The 17020-nt window shown below is 35.8% G+C and overlaps 1 protein-coding gene across 4 annotated transcripts in view; it reads right to left on the bottom strand.

Moving 5' to 3' along the window:
• WDR41 (WD repeat domain 41) overlaps positions 1–15016 on the bottom strand; it is a 55178-nt gene extending 40162 nt beyond the window's left edge. For 2 of the 4 annotated variants that reach the window (XR_009054588.1, XM_057740760.1), the window contains exons 1-2: positions 14713–15016; positions 12436–12551 (exon numbers count right to left, since the gene is read on the bottom strand). Coding sequence is in view for 3 of the 4 variants with exons in the window: in XM_057740760.1 (XP_057596743.1) it covers positions 12436–12551; positions 14713–14763 (167 nt within the window). In the remaining variant the exon portion in view is untranslated. The remainder of the gene's footprint in view (positions 1–12435; positions 12552–14712) is intronic. The other 2 variants (XM_057740771.1, XM_057740781.1) reach the window with 2 other exon arrangements.
• Positions 15017–17020: the final 2004 nt, after the last annotated feature.

The following is a 17020-nucleotide window of genomic DNA, read 5'->3' as shown; positions in this document are numbered from 1 at the left end:
TTGAAATGAAAAGAGGTAAAGGTAAGTTTGCTTCAAGGCATGAGAAAAGGGCTATGATGAACTAAATTACAGCTTCTCTCTCCTCTTTACCACCCATTCACTACATGTCAAGGAAAAATCATCTATATTCTGTAGAGTAGAAAAGAACCATGACACAAACAGTATCAATACAAATAACTTATACAGGATTATTCATCATAGTGGCTGCATTATAATAAAATCAAGAAAGCACTGCTCTCAAGCAGTGTCCCAACACAGTGGTGTACAGTAATCACATTATAAGCATGTCAAGTAATTTGTTATTAATAATGTAGTACACAAGTTTGTAAATGATTCTTTTTTTTTTTAATTGGAGTATAGCTGCTTTACAATGTTGTATTAGTTTCTGCAGTACAACAAAGTGAATCAGTTATACATATATCCACTCTTTTTTAGATTTCCTTCCCATTTAGGTCACCACAGAGCTGTGAATGATTCTTTAATATATCAAAATCAATTCAAAGTTGTTTCCATATTATCACTTTCATTCACTTGAATTCAAGGTTTGCATTTTGAATAGGAGAGAAAGAAGTGGTATTATAGAGAGCCAGCTATGAACTGCATATGGTTATGGTTAACAACCATTAATAAATGGTACTCCACTAACAGCTATGGCATTTAGAAAATGTGTACCTCCTTGCAAGATTGTTAGTGTGTTTTCACAAAAATCTGGGCATGCCTTGAACATCTTCATTAAAGTGAACATTGTTAAGCCATATGTATGTTATTGGAAGAAAAGTAGGGAAATGATACATTAAGACACAAAAATCACTTTGTTCTTTAGATATTTGTTCTATTGAACTTTACTCTATAGAGATCCATATAATCTCACTGCTTCAGTCATGTAACACTTCCCTTACTTCAAACTGAGCTTCAAGTTCAAATTTCTCATGGTCAGTTTCAAAGCCTCACAAATAGCTACTGTCTTCACTGGCTCTAACAATTTTCATACTCAGTACTCATTTCAAAATCCTTTGCTTACATTTTCTACTGCAGGAGCTAAGAGATTATCCAGGAGATGGGAAACTGGCCTAATACAGTCTGCCAAAGTCCGTTAGTAATTTTTTAATATAGAACTACACATCTTTTTAACAGAAAGGACCTTTAAAACTTCTTAGTTAACTAGACAGAAACCAAAGAGTTATTTTAAAATCCATACCTAACATTTATTCCATTTTCAAAATGAAATATACAAAGGACATGGAGATTAAAAAGAAAAGTTATTTTATGTTTAAAAATATAATTTAAAAATATAATTTCTTATGCTTAATTACATAGATTTTCTGAATCAGAATATTAAACAATGCCTTGAGTATCAAAAATAGTTGCTGGAGGTATATCTTTAATAGCTTATGTTTCTAGGCCTATTGATTTCTTTTTTATTTGTATTGTGATGGTGGGGAGTGCAGAACTCAGGTCTTAAGATTTCTTTAGTATAAAACATCAATTTCTATTGATTCTTAAAACTCTTATAATTGCTTTTCTCCCTTTTAGAAGAGTGCAGGTTTAAAATACATACTTTTTCTAACCCTGACTTTTAACTTCTCATTATTGTTTTACCATGTCTGAATCTCATGACTTCACAATGAGAGATGATTGAACGGTTGAGAGTTTAGAAATGAGATTTAGAGCATTTCACCTCAAACTTTAATCAGTGGTGAACAAAAGTTAAATCTAAACAATGTTCAATAGCGATGCATGAAATCACAGCCTTTTTTTTTTTTTTAATTGTTCAGAGGTCAATTACCAAGTGTGTATATTATTCAGGCTTTTCAATTCTCATACATTCTATTGGGGTTTTGTTTTGTTTTGTTTTTGCCATTCCAGTATTTATTAATACCTGCTCTAAAGAGGAAACATGAAGCTTTAAAATGCAAATCAGTATGACTTTGCTACATATTAGTACCAATCATAAAATAACTAATAAAAGGGTGGGAAATCATCCACAAATTACAATTATCCATTCTCCTAGGATGGACAACTAAAAACTAGCAACACTATATCAGTTTATCTTAAACTAAATCAGTTTATCCTCATCAGTCAAGCACACACTCCAGCCATCTCCACATCAGAAATGAAAATTCAACCCAAGAATTCCTAACGGTAAGATACACTGTAATTGATAAAAAGGAGTAATGAACCATAAAAAAGAAATAATTAAAATGTCAAAAAACTTTAATCTGGTCAATGGAAGGAAGAATACCGGCTATACTGCCATAAAATAATATACAAAAAATTTTTAAACACTAAATTAATAAAACCCAAAGATTCAAGTCTAAAGATAAAGATTTTAAGAGAAATCCTTCTTTACTGATTAGCACAAAATGTATTTTCTGAGATTTCATGACATGTGTTAGGGAAATGCCAAGATCAATTACACGTGGTTCAGAAATGTACTGTATTTCATCAAAAATAAAACATCAGTTGTAAGACATACTATTATTTTATGTACTATTAAGGAAAAAAATGATGTCAATTATGAATGAAAGACACCATTAATCATATGATGTAACCAAATTTTAAAGATGTTACAATAGGAAAAAATGGGCTTTATACAATCAATGAAATTTAGTAATTGTCATATTTACTGATCTTTCTAATATGGCACTTCCTAGTCCAACAAATCTGTGATTATGTCTAGCAAGTTTAAAGGACTAAAGAAATGCTTTTTCAGTGAATAAATGAATGAACAAACATTTAAGTGTTAAAAGGGCTCTGTAAAATAGATTAATAGTATTAATGTAACCTCACTTTTTCCTTTTATCATGATTAATATACTAACATACTGTCAAAACAAACATAGGAATTCAAAATACGTAAAGACCAGAATCTCACCACATACAAAAATATATTCCTTTTAGTTTTTTCATTTTCTTGTCCCATTCTTATGCATAATCTTCAAGTTTTCTCAACTTGAAACCAGGTCTTTAAAAATACTCATGAGACTATACAATTAAATGACCAAACAAAAACTATACACGTGAAAAAAAGTTTAAAACCATGAAGTGTGACTTAATGAAGACCTACAGCAGAGCTTCTAGACAGTTCCATCCTCCCTTCCCCTCATTATGAAAATTAATTGTGAAAATCAATAATTCACTCATTCAAAAAATATTTATTATGCATTAACTATATATTAAGCATTAACTTTATATATCTATATGCTTGGCGCTGAGAGTGAAGATCAATGTAATAGCTCTTGCCCTTGAAGAGCGCACAGTCTACATTATTATGGAATGCTACAGGGTCCAAATTATGAATCCATTAAGAATTCTCAGTTATACTCATTTCAATTTATAGAAACCATTTTCTTTAAACACCTTCCTTTGGACAGCTCAGAGAAAGCACTCTCATTCTTGCCAACTGTGTGGGCTGAAAGTACAGCAAAGGTTCACAAAGATGTGTATGAAATATTTCCACAAGTAATTCCTATATCCATTACCTAAGTGCTTATTTAATAGTTCTTATTCATGAGAATTTCAACTAAGTCAAAGGTGCTACAGATTCAAACATAATCTTAAAGGATATAAAAAACATAACCCAAAAATCTGAACATAAACCTTCCTGTATTTAATATTTACCTGACCATAAAGCACTGGAAAAATAATAAGAGCATTATTACAGCAATACAGGAGTCCCTGTAGTTAACTAACTTCCCACCAAATCCACAAGTACTTTCTTATCATGATGCAACTAAAACAGTATACAGTTTTTACAATGTAGTAAAGTTGAAAAATGCTAACACAATTCCAGAAACCAGACAAAAAAATAAAATTTTCATTTAAAACAGACTTCTACTTACCTTGTAGGCTACAATTACTTGAAGAAAATTAGAGAAGTTTGTATATAGAGACTTGTAAGAGAAGTTGAAGGCAACTTCAAAGCACTTTCAGGAACCATAGATTGATGTTACTGATTCTTTCACAATCTACTTGAGCATTAAAATTTTGTTCCTTGATTAAGTAATACATATACATTAATATAATTCTAATACAAACATCTCAAAAACAGAATAAAGACAGAAAAATTTCGTAGTTCCCATGGTCATTTGCAAAGGTAAAATCTTTCCCCTCCCCCAAATCACAAATAGAAAGCTAAACTGTATCAAGTTTACAAATATTAGAATACAAAAAAAATCCCTGTGACTTCTACTAGCAGAAACCTCAGCCACCCTGAACTCGTGTCTGTGAAGTAACTACTACAGAAACATTCTTGGCCTCTCTCTGTCCCACTAATGTAATTAATAAATGAATTTAAAGAATTAACTGAGTATGTTCAGCTCAGACTCTTCTGGGTTTTCTCTCAGATTTGTCTGTTCAGAGAGGGAACATTCTGGTTTTGGTTTGCTCTTGTTTTTTGAGGTAAACTTACATCTGAGTGGGAGCTTGCAGATGTCCAGCTGTACCAGTGACTCAGTGAATAAGTCTACATAACTCAGGGTAAAAATTAGGAAACCCACTGTGGTTGTATATCAAAGCCACATCCTTTAATCCAGCTTTTTGCTAGTTATTACTTTATTAAGCTGATGGGTTCATGTCCATCGGTGTGACTCCTGCATCTAATAATACCTAAAAAAAACTTTTATTTTAAACTGAAACAAAAATACCTCTTAAATTGGTGTTTTCCCCTCTATATCCAACATATATCATTTTTAAACTCTTCATTATGAAGAATTTAAGTATATATAAAAGTGGAAACAGTATGACAAAAATCTCCAGGTACTCACCATGTATCTTCAATAATTATCAACTCATGACCAATACTGTTTCAACCGTACCACAGCCAATCCCCCCCTGCAGATTATTTTGAAGCAAAGCCCAGTCACTGTATTTCATTTCATCAATAAATATTTCAATATATATTTACAACACAACTAAAGTTAACATGCAATTCCTTAATGTCACCACAATGTAATCAAATTTCCCTGCCTCACAATGTTTTTAAGTGTATTAGAAGCAGGATCTAAATAAGGTTCATACATTGCAACTGGTCTTTAAAGTCTCTTTTATTCTACTGATACTTTCTCCATATATTTTTTTCCTTGCAATTAAGCATTTGTCTTATAGAATTCTCACAGTCTAGATTATGCTAGCTACCTTCTTGTGTTGTCATTTGATATGCACCTCTGTCTCCTGTATTTCTAGTAAATTGAGAGATCTATATAGACTTAACCATATGTGAATTTGACTTTTTGCTAAGACCACTTCATAGGCAGTTTATACACCCCAACAGAAAATATAATTTCTGGCAATCTTCTTTTGTGTGTGTGTGTGATGTTAACAGCTATAATAACCATTGCCTAAATTTGTTATTTTATTAGAGGCTGCAATTATGATATTCCAATTCTATGATTCTTCCTAGCTTGAATTCTTCTATAATGAATATGTCCTCTCATCAAACATTACTGATCTCAAGATAGAGTTTGTATAGAAAGGCAGTATAGATCTTGACTTGCAGATACTCCTTTCAAGAGAGGACTAGCTGCTCAGCTATGAGAAATGTGGTTATCTGCTCCAGCTGTTCACTTCAGGGTCCATTTCGGCTTTCAAGCTGAAGTCAAAATTATCTCAGTTGGCCCCCAGTCCCTGCAACACAAGCAAGTTGGTGGAAGCCAGGGCACGTTCTTGGATGACAGTCAGCCAATGTCCAAGCAATACAGGTTAACCAGTCCTAGTTATTTCCCTAATGCAGGACTCATCTAAAGAGCATTCTCTGCTCCAGAGCTCCACATTGGGTTTACAGAGACTTTGTCAAATCTGCATCACAGTTTGAGACAGCTCCCCTTATCCAATCCTGCTTCTTCCCCTTCCCCTTCAATGGTACTTCTAATAAATCTTTTGCATGCTTAACTCCATTTTATTGTCTACTTCCCAGGGAACCCAGGTATTAGGAGGATCTAAATGACTTTGACTACTGATTTCTATTCTCTGTTAGTGAGAAAGATATTCTTAGCTTTAGAATATTTTCTTAAAGCTGCAACATATTGTTTGCTGCTAGTGAGTTATCAAACTGTACTGAGTTTGTCTAGATTCTTGTGAATGTACAGCTTCACCAGTCATTCTAGGGGCACGTTTTGTTCTCCAGTCTGGCATTTCATGGGTCACCTGATTCTTTTCCAGTCATGATCACCATCCTACATAACCTCGTCTGTTTCCTGGAGGAGCAAGGGATGGTCAAATGAGCAACAGAGAAAACTCTTCTTAAAATGTGTTATGAACTCAGTTTAGTTTAATGTGTCAAATGCTAGAGTATTACATGCAATTTTAGCACAGTCCATTTTTTGGAAGACTCTTGCTGAGGCTTAGCCTTCTTTAGTGATCTCCCAATCAATATGACCCTCACTTCGTGTTCAAAAAATACTAAAGAAGAAAAGAAAAGGCAGCTGTCTGTCAGGTTATACAGGATTTATTTGGTATCCTCAAAAACCAATCTGAGAAAATTTTCCACTCACTGATTTTAGCTGAGCCACCAAGAAAACAAGAAAATCCTTCTGCAAAATTCTCAATAAAATGATATTATCTAAAGACCTGAAGCGTGAAACCTGGATTACAACAGTTGACCAAAAAACCAGAATATGATGTCTATAAAAACTATATAAAACATAAGAAGTATAATGATATTTATTTAAAAATTGGAATGGTATTTTTATAATTTGACAACATATAATGTACATATGTAACCGTAAAAATATATCTGAACCATCTAAACTATTAAATCAGGAATGAAAACACAGAGCTCTTCTATTTACAATAGTTACATCATTTGTATATTTTTAATGTATTTCTTACCAATAATGACTCAGGTTTTTTTTGATTTTTGTATTTTTTAGTACAGTACAGAATTAAATTTTTTAAAACAAAAACAGATTGCCACATATACATTACTAATAAGAAAAAAAATCAAATTGTACACTTTAACTAAATGCAGTTTACTGTATGTCAATTATATCTCAATAAAAGTTCTTAAAAAATAAACAGATTGAAAGTTCTTCAGGTCTGCAACTGAGTGAAAAGCTTCATACCTAATTATATGTAAATTTTGACAGTCATGACTTGAGTACAAAGAATTAAATGTGGTTCATGTAGTTATGTTCACTTGATTGTAAAGGCCAAAAATGTAGGCTTTTCTTTAATCTAATCTAGACATTTAGATTCACTGTGGTATATAGCAAGCACAGCCACCAATCTCCCTCCCTGTTTCTACCATCACTTGCAATAGGATTTAGCTGCTTCTTCCATCAAGAGGTAGAGTTTATTTATCAACTTACTGAATTCACGCCAGCTCCTGACTTGCTTTACCCAATGAAATAGCAGCAAACATGATGAAAACAAACTTGAAAAGTTTTACATTGGGGCTTGCCCTTTCGCTACTATTTGAACTCTATTCTTATGTGAACTAGCACTTGAGCAACCACATGGAGACAGACCCCAGTCATCCCAGCTGAGACCACTGTAAACCTGCCAACTCCAGTCCATCTACCTGGTGACCACAGAAGCATAAATGAACCTAACCAAGATCAGCTGATGCCAGCACAGACAAAAAAACCCACCCAGCTGGGCCTAGCCCAAATGCCATCCAACAAAAGAGTGAAATAAATAGTGTTTGTTTTAAACTACTAAATTTGTGCTGATATTTGACAAGGGCAATAGATAACTGATATACTCATCTATAGCTTTCTACTGTTCACATAACATTTACTGTATCATTGAATAACTTAAGTATACACAAGCACCATGCTGGGAAAAGGTAATCATATATCAGTATCTGTACAATGATCATTCTACAAGATGGCCTTTTCTGCAGATTCTTCGAACTATGTAGTAAGAATAGTCAAGAAGACATTTTAAAGGACAGACAGCCATCAACATGGAATCTTAACAGTTAATCCACACAAAAAAATTTGAAGACATCCTGAAAGTATACTGTATACTTTATACTTAACTTTCTTAGACAAAACGAACTGAGGACTCCTCGAAGACCAAATAATAGTGATTATGGTCTAAGATGTCATTTTTTTTTAAACTTACATAGCATCTTACAATGGTAAAAGACAGTACAAGAAAACTTTTGCTGTCCAAATGTGCTATCTTTCCAAAAATGTTTAGTTTCAAGGTGACTGACTAAATAAATAAATAAATGTCTCTTAGGACAAAGCAACAATGACTATTACCAAAAAGGTTGAAGATTATTATACTATGGTTAGGGTGCTATGATTTGGTTGGGTCATATCACAACATGAAAACTGTGTTAATAGGACAGTAATATATGTAAAAGGCAAATCCTTTCAAGCAAAATTTAAGGAGCATGTTTTCATATAATAATTTGGCTGGACTTGTCCCTGGTTTCTAAAAAAGAGCTAGGTCCCTCAGAGCTCACGTGAGTTTATGCTAATGAGATGACTCATGGTGGACACCTAGACAATTTAAGGATGGGGACTGGCCATGTGGGAAATATGAACCATGTAATTAGACAGTTGGGGTTTTGAGCCACGGGATATCATCCTGACCTCCCAACCTGGGGTCACAGGGAGGGGATGCAAGGAAGAGAAGGGCTGCAAGTTGAGTTCAATCATGTGGGAAATAAGTGAAACAATCATTCCCATGTAATGAAACCCCAATAAAAACTCTGGACACCTAGAGCTTGAGTGAGCTTCCTCATTGGTGATACACACTGATGTGCTGAAAAGGTAATGTGCCCTGAGGACACAGAAGCCTTACATTTGGGACCCTCATAGGCCTTGCCCTTTGTGTCTCTTCATTTGGCTAGTCTCAACCATATCTTTTATAATAACACTGTAGTCATAAACATAGTGCTTACCTGAGTTCTCTTAGTCATTCCAGAGAATTATCAAACCTGAAGGGTTAGTAGGAATTTGTAGCTAATTGGTGAGAAGTGTGGGTGGCCTGGGAACCCTGGACATTGCAGCTGTGACTGAGGTGAAGGGACTGTTGTACAGGACTGTGCCCTAACCTTTAAAATTCAACCCAACTCCAGGTAGTGCCAGAATTGCACTATACGTGGGACAAACAACTAGATACCAAAGATATAAGAAGAGTAGAGAGAAGACAAGGTTAAAAGACATCAGCAGTGATAGTGAGAATTAGAAATAATCACGGTAGCAGTCACCCACTGAGTCAAAAATGGAAGGAAAAAAAAGACACTATCAAAGTCAAAAGAGAGAATTAAGAGACGATAGTGGAATAACTAATAGGGACAAGAGAAGTGGCATTAGGGAGTCATGATGGCATGCCACAAGTACATTTACTAGTCAAGGGAGTCAATCATTCATTTAACAACTATTAATTACCTGCTACATGTAAGACACTGTGCCAGGTACTAAAGATACTGTGGTGAATTAAAAAAAAGAAAAGCATGGCCCTCACTCTCCTCTAAAAAGGAAGATAAATATTATATAGTTACACAATTAACTGTGTAATTGTTATTTGTGATACAGGCTACAAAGGATAAGCATATAGTTGAACAAAGGCTTAATAAAACAGATATAGAGATCAATAATAAGCTAAATCTACAGTCCTAAGACCTACACACCTTCATCTCTATTTGCAAATATATTAAACACAACATTACACATGTTAATAAAGAAGTACAGAATAATGTACATTTTAAAGGGGTTTCACGTAAGGCCAGACACTGTGTAAAACTCTAAGAGGAAAACATAGGCAGAACACTCTATGACATAAATCATAGCAAGATCTTTTTTGACCCATCTCCTAGAGTAATGGAAATAAAAACAAAAATAAATAAATGGGACGTAATGAAACTTAAAAGTTTCTGCACAGCAAAGGAAACCGTAAACAAGATGAAATGACAACCCTCAGAATAGGAGAAAATATTTGTAAATGAAGCAACTGACAAAAGATTAATCTCCAAAATACACAAGCAGCTCCTGCAGCTCAATACCAAAGAAACAAACAACCCAATCCAAAAATGGGTGGAAGACCTAAATAGACATTTCTCCAAAGAAGACATACAGATGGCCAGTAAACACATGAGAAGATGGTCAAATCACTAATCATTAGAGAAATACAAATCAAAACCACGAGGCATCACCTCACATCAGTCAGAATGGCCATCGTCAAAAAATTTAGGAAAAATAAATGCTGGAGAGGGTGTGGAGAAAAGGGAACCTTTCTGCACTGTTGGTGGGAATGAAAATTAATACAGCCACTAGGAAGAACAGTATGGAGATTCCTTTAAAAACTAAAAAGAGAACTACTATAGGACCCAGCAGTACCACTACTGGGCATATACCCTGAGAAAACCATAATTCAAAAAGATACATGTACCCCAATGTTCAGTGCAGCACTATTTACAATAGCCAGGACATGGCAGCAACCTAAATGCCCATCAACAGATGAATGGATAAAGAAGATGTGGCACATATATACAATGGGATTTTACTCGCCATAAAAAGGAATGAAATTGAGTTATTTGTAGTGAGATGGATGGACCTAGAGACTGTCATACGAAGTAAGTCAGAAAGAGAAAAACAAATACTGTATACTAACATATATATATGGAATCTAGAAAAATGGTACTGAAGAACCTAGTGGCAGGGCAGGAATAAAGACGTCGATATAGAGAATGGACTTGAGGACACAGTGGGGGAAGGGGAGGCTGGGACATAGTGAAAAAGTAGCACTGACATAAAAACTACCAAATGTAAGATAGCTAGCTAGTGGGGAGCTGCTGCATAGCACAGGGAGATCAGCTCAGTGCTTTGTGACAAGCTAGAGGGGTGGTATACGGATGGTGGGAGGGAGGCTCAAGAGGGAGGAGATATGGGGATATATGTATACATATAGCTGATTCACTCTGCTGTACAGCAGAAACTAACACAACATTGTAAAGCAATTATACTCCAATAAAGATGGTATAAAAAAAGATATCATAAGAAAATCATCATGGTTGTGTGCAAAGATCTAGCAACAAGAAGAATTACAGCATTTGTAATTTCCATGAGAGAAAAAGATCTATCAGTTTTGTTTACCACTGTACAAGGGTGAGCCAAAAATTATCGACACTCTGGCTGCAGAATTTAATTAACTTTCAGAAAAGACAAATACATCATTTTTCAACATAATCTCACTTTTCAATACACTTCGTCCATCTGTCAACAACCTTTCATATTCCCTTGTTAAAAAATGTTTTAGGCTGAGCTGCGAGCCACAAATGCAACGCTGTCTTCACTTCCTCATCAGAATTGAATCTTCGTTCTGGTAGGGATGCTTTAAGGGGACCAAACAGGTGAAAGTCCAATGGAGCAAGATCAGGACTATAGGTAGAGTGCTTTAACACCTCAAAACGAAGTTTCTGCAGAGTGTCGACAGTGTGGGCAGAAGTGTGTGGACGTGCACAACCTCAGACCACAAAAAACGAATCACTGCACACTGCTCTTCTTTCATGCAAATCACAAGTGGGGCATCAATTTTTGCTCACACTGCAGTTACAAATGAACTGATATAACATGTTCACACCTGCACAGCAGTGCTGGGGAGACAGTAGCCTTGAAAGGAAAGCACTGATAAGACAATGTGGCCAACAATTGTTTTAATATTACCAGAAGTGCAGATCATCTTTGACTCTCCCTCATATCCTCAGTGCCTTACATGATACCTAACAAACACTCAGCTGACAGTCAACCTATATTTAATCTACATATAAATGGATAAATAAATGAATGCCCTCAAATAAAAAAATAAAGGGGTTTCATGAATAACAAAAATTCAGATTAAATACTTACCTTTCATTAAAAATAGTACATTCCTGGGAGGTACCTGATATCTAAACATTTCCCATATTGGTTCTCAAATTTAGATTCACCTTAACATACAGTTAAAACTCCCATCAACATTTTAAAGTTATACACTTCCTTTAAACAAGAACATTTCCAACAAGGACCTACTATATAGCACAGGGAACTCTGCTCAATATTCTGTAATAACCTAAATGGGAAAAGAATTTGCAAAAGAATAGATACATGTATATATATAACTGAATCACTTTGCTGTACACCTGAAACCAACACAGCGTTAATTAACTATACTCCAATATAAAATAAAAATTAAAAAAAAATAATAGGGTAAAAAAGACCAAAACACCCCACAAAAAACCCAAAAACAAACAAAAAAAACAAACCCCAAAAGAAACAAAAATAACCATCAAATCACTGGAAATGATATCTCGACTTTTGGGCAAAAAGACTTCAGGTACATATTGCATCAAAAGGCAGAGGCCAATTTCTACTAAATGCTATTAATGATCAGTTTTGAAATTTTTAGAAAAGCTGGATTAATTCTGAAGTTGTTTTTTAACATAAAAGTCCCTAGAAACTCTTTCCAAACAGTAGTCAATTGGATAACTAGAGCTTCTTACCTGTAGTCATCTAACTGTACCAGAAACCGTACAATATCACGATGAGCTTTCAGTACCATCAGTTCAGTGTAGGGGTTCTGGGTTTGTTCTTCACCTATTGTCTGTAAAGGAGATTTCTTGTAATGTGGGGAAAAAAAAGATAAAATGATTTATGATAAAAGATCACACTGGAATAAAACTACATGGTATACATCTAAGAATACAAGATTTTAAAAGCTGTAAGATATTATGCCCTTTCCCCTACGTGTTATTTCCCCTAGTATCAAGTAACTACCAATTTAACATAAAACATTTCTCTTACCACAAATCCTCATCATAAATTTTAATATTTTCAAGTCAAAATAAAAATTTTTAAGGGTGAATTTTGTTTTATGGAAATCATACCTCAATAAACCTGTCCTAAAAAATTAATGGGCCAAACCAACACAGTATTTTAGAATAAGTATTTCTCAAGGTTTAGCAGAAACAAAACTGAAGGTCAACGGGATAAAATATAATGCAGACTAAAACAATGCCTGCCCCATTACAGGCACTCAACACATGTTTACTGAATGAATAAAGGAAGAAATGAAATAATTCAGTCAATTAATTCAATAAATTCAACTTTGGACAATAATATTGATAAAGATAACTGGTAACATTTACAGAGTATTAGGCTTAGTCCTAAGACCTACACATCTTCCTATCTATTTCCAAATATATGGGCAGCAGTCCATATACCAGAGACTGTGTAAAACGACATATGGCTTATAACACCCCCAATAATTCTGTATGGCAGATCTTATCAACACCATTTCTACAGTCAAACCCAGTACTATTTCATGATAAACCCTGTGTTCTTAACCTCTACACTGTAGTTTCTCAAACTTGACACTAGTGACATTTTGGACCAGGTAATTCTTTCGTTGAGGGATTTCCTGTGTATTGTAGGATGCTCAGCATCATCCCTGGCTTCTACACACTAGAAGCCAATAGAAATCCAACCTCTACCCCCACCCCCTAATCATAAGAATCAAAAACATCTCTGGACATTGCCAAATGTCCTATGTAGGGCAAAGTCATCCCAGCAGACAAACACTGCTTAAACTAGAAGGCTGGATACAAAGTTCTTGCATAATTAGGGAAAAATCATTGGTTCTGATAATGTACAAATTCACAGCAGTTATAAAATGAACTACTTTTACACAAAGAAGTGTACAATTTAACACGGATGAATGTTTTTTAAAAAAGTTCACCCTCAAAGCAGTAATTTTTTATTCATCCCATCTCCTTTCGAGCAGTGGTTCTGATAAGAAAAGCAAAAGCAAGAAATCTGTAAACTATATACCACTTCCCCCAAATGAAAGCTTGCCAAGCATGGCAGAATTAGTTAATCACATTCTATGACTAATCAATCAGGTTAATACAGATTTGTCATATACATCACACATGGACTAGCCAATTTTTCACAATTCTTTCATAATCTTTAGAATTTAAGTCTATCTGAAATAAGCCTAATTTTAAATAAGAAATACTTCTTAAAAATTAGACAATAAGCCTCAACTGCAAAGATAAGAGGAAGTTAAAATGGAGAAGTAAGGTTGCTTACAACAATCCAAGTTTTTTTTTTTAACAATCAAACCATTTTCTATGAAAAATAAAAGGGAATTCAACACGAATTCTATTCTTGCGTAGCATATGAAATAAATCCAGACCTCAACACTTTTCAGGTTCCAAAATTATTTTCTTCTCAAAAATTTCAAATGTAAATCTCATTACAGTCTATTCAGTTATTCAGGCCCATGAAGAAAGTGTGACTATGGAACCTAAAATAGCAACTAATCAGAATATAATTTTTGGAGTCTTAAGCAAATTTTTAAAAATAATTATACTTTTTTGGTTTTGCATAAGTAATCAAATTTCATATTCCCTAAGCAAGCATCAGTTGCTGTTGGGAAATGACACCACATCAAACCAAAAGTGTAAATCTACAGTCACCACTTCTTAGTGTCTACTAAATCGGATACTTTTTAAACTGAACTGAGACTGGTTAAAGTGGGCAGAAAACTAGTTGAATGTCCTTGAGCCTGTTGCTGAACTACATCCGTTTCCACACCTTACGGAACAGAGCTTTACCTCTCAGGCAAAGAGCCCCCGCAACCCCCAACCCCCACCCCGCTGACCCCGCCCCCGCAGCCGCGTGCCCCGCCTCCGCCGGGTCTCCCTCCTCAGGTCCGGAGCCCAGATCGGGCAAGCTAGGCCTCTGCGGAGGCAGGCAGGGTCCACCCAGGGGTTTACCTCGGCCAGGCCCTGAGGTTCTCGGCCTCCCCCGATCAACCATCGCAACATCCGGGCAGCGACGGCGTCTCGTGGGCCTAGGCCCCACACAGCCCGAACTCCGCACCGGGCTCAGCCCCCTCCTACCTCTCCGGTAGCAGCGCAATAGAGACGCTAATACCTGCAGTCTCAGATTTGCCCAAAAAACGAAGTACAAAGCAGAGCCGACCGAAGAGGGAAGACTTTTGTCCCCAAAGAGCTACCGTACCCACCCGCAAGAGGTTTACTTAAGGGTAGCCGCCAAGAGAGCAGCCGCCGAAAACTAGGGTGTACGCGGAGGTTCAGAGGCGCGCGCGGTACTCAGTGAGCACGCGCGGGGCGTTGCCTGGTTTGCGCACCGAGCTTGGGTAGTTCGAGCGGCCCCTGGTGGACACGCGTAGCGCAGCAACTGGAGCCCGCCGAGCAAGCGCTTGCCAAGAATAAACAGCCCCTTCCCTTTTCAGATTGCTTTTGCATCTTTCACTTGGCTTGGCTTTCCAACCTTTCCAACTCCCTGCGGTTTCCTAAAGAGCTGCCTGGAGAAGGTGTACTTCAGTAGGCTTTTTCATCCGGACTAATCCAGTGGCACGTGTGTACACCAGAATACATCTGGCCAATATTTATTGTCTGCTGTAGTACAGGTACTGTGCTAAGACTTAACATAAATCCTCATAGTAGCCTTATACTCCCTATACACCCTATTTCACAAAGAAACTGACCTCTGAAAGATTAGGTAGTTTGCCTACGGCTAACAGCCAGAAAGAGGCTACATGGAGATTGGAACCAAATATCCTAGCTCCAAAACTACTGCTCTTAACTGTATGCTTTGCTGTGTCACATAATCTCCCTAAAGAATAGAAGGCACTACATATCCTCTATTTTTTTTACTTTTCTGTTGAAGTATAGTTGATTTACAGTGTTTCAGGTATACAGCAAAGTGACTCAGTTATACATATACATGTATTCTTTTTCAGATTTTTTTCCATTATACATTGTTACAAAATATTCAATATAGCTAGCTGTGCTGTACAGGAGGTCTTTGCTGTTTATCTATTTTATAAATAGTAGTGTATATGTTAATCCTAAATTTCTGCTTTATCCCTCCTCCTCACTCGGTAACCTTAAGTTTATCTTCTATGCCTGTGAGTCTATTTCTATTTTGTAAATGTTTGTATCATTTTTTTAGATTCCACATATAAGCAATATCATATATTTGTCTTTCCCCATCCATGTTGCTGCAAATGGCATTATTCCATTCTTTTTTAATGGCTGAGTACTACTGCACTGTGTATACATACCACATCTTCTTTATGTAGTCATTTGTTGACGGACATTTAGGTTGCTTCCATGTCTTGGCTGTTATAAATAGTGCTACTATGAACACTGGAGTGCATGTGTCTTTCCAGTTAGAGTTTTCTCCAAATATATGCCCAGGAGTGGGGTTGCTGGATCATACGGTAGTTCTAGTTTTAGTTTTTTAAGGAACCTCCATACTGTTCTCCATAGTGGCTGTATCAATTTGCATTCCCACCAACAGTGCAAGAGGGTTCCCTTTTCTCCACACTCTCTCCAGCATTTATTATTTGTAGACTTTGATGATGGCCATTCTGACTGATGTGAGGTGATACCTCATTGTAGTTTTGATTTGCATTTCTATAATCATTAGCAATGTTGAGCATCTTTTATTGTACCCCTTGGCCATCAGTATGTCTTTTCTGGAGAAATGTCTATTTAGCTTTTCTGCCCAGTTTTTGACTGGGTTGTTTGGGTTTTGTGATAATGACCTGTATGAGCTGTTTGTATGTTTTGGAAATTAATCCCGTCAGTCCCATCATTTGCAAATATTTTCTCCCATTCTGTAGGTTGTATTTTCATTTTGTTTATGGTTTCCTTTGCTGTGCAAAAGCTTTTAAATTTAATTAGGTCCTATTTATTTTTACTTTTGTTTCCGTTACTCTAGGAGACAGATCCCAAAAAATATTGCTGCGATTTATGTGAAAGAGTGTTCTGCCTATGTTTTCCTCTAAGAATTTTATAGTATCCAATCTTACATTTAGGCTTTTAATCCACTTTGAATTTGTTTTTGTCTGTGGTATTAGAGAATGTTCTAATTTCATTCTTTTACATGTAGTTGTCCAGTTTTCCCAGGAAAACTTATTGAAGAGACTGTCTTTTCTCCATTGTATATTCTTGCCTCCTCTGTCATAGGCTAACTGACCATAGTGCATGGATTTATTTCTGGGCTTTCTATCCTTTCCCATGGATCTATGTGTCTATTTTTGTGTCCATA

Source organism: Hippopotamus amphibius, chromosome 1 (genome assembly GCF_030028045.1).
Source record: "Hippopotamus amphibius kiboko isolate mHipAmp2 chromosome 1, mHipAmp2.hap2, whole genome shotgun sequence".
NCBI lineage: Eukaryota > Metazoa > Chordata > Mammalia > Artiodactyla > Hippopotamidae > Hippopotamus > Hippopotamus amphibius.
The sequence above is the reverse complement of the archived record's forward strand: the minus strand, read 5'-3'. Positions and strand labels throughout refer to the sequence as shown.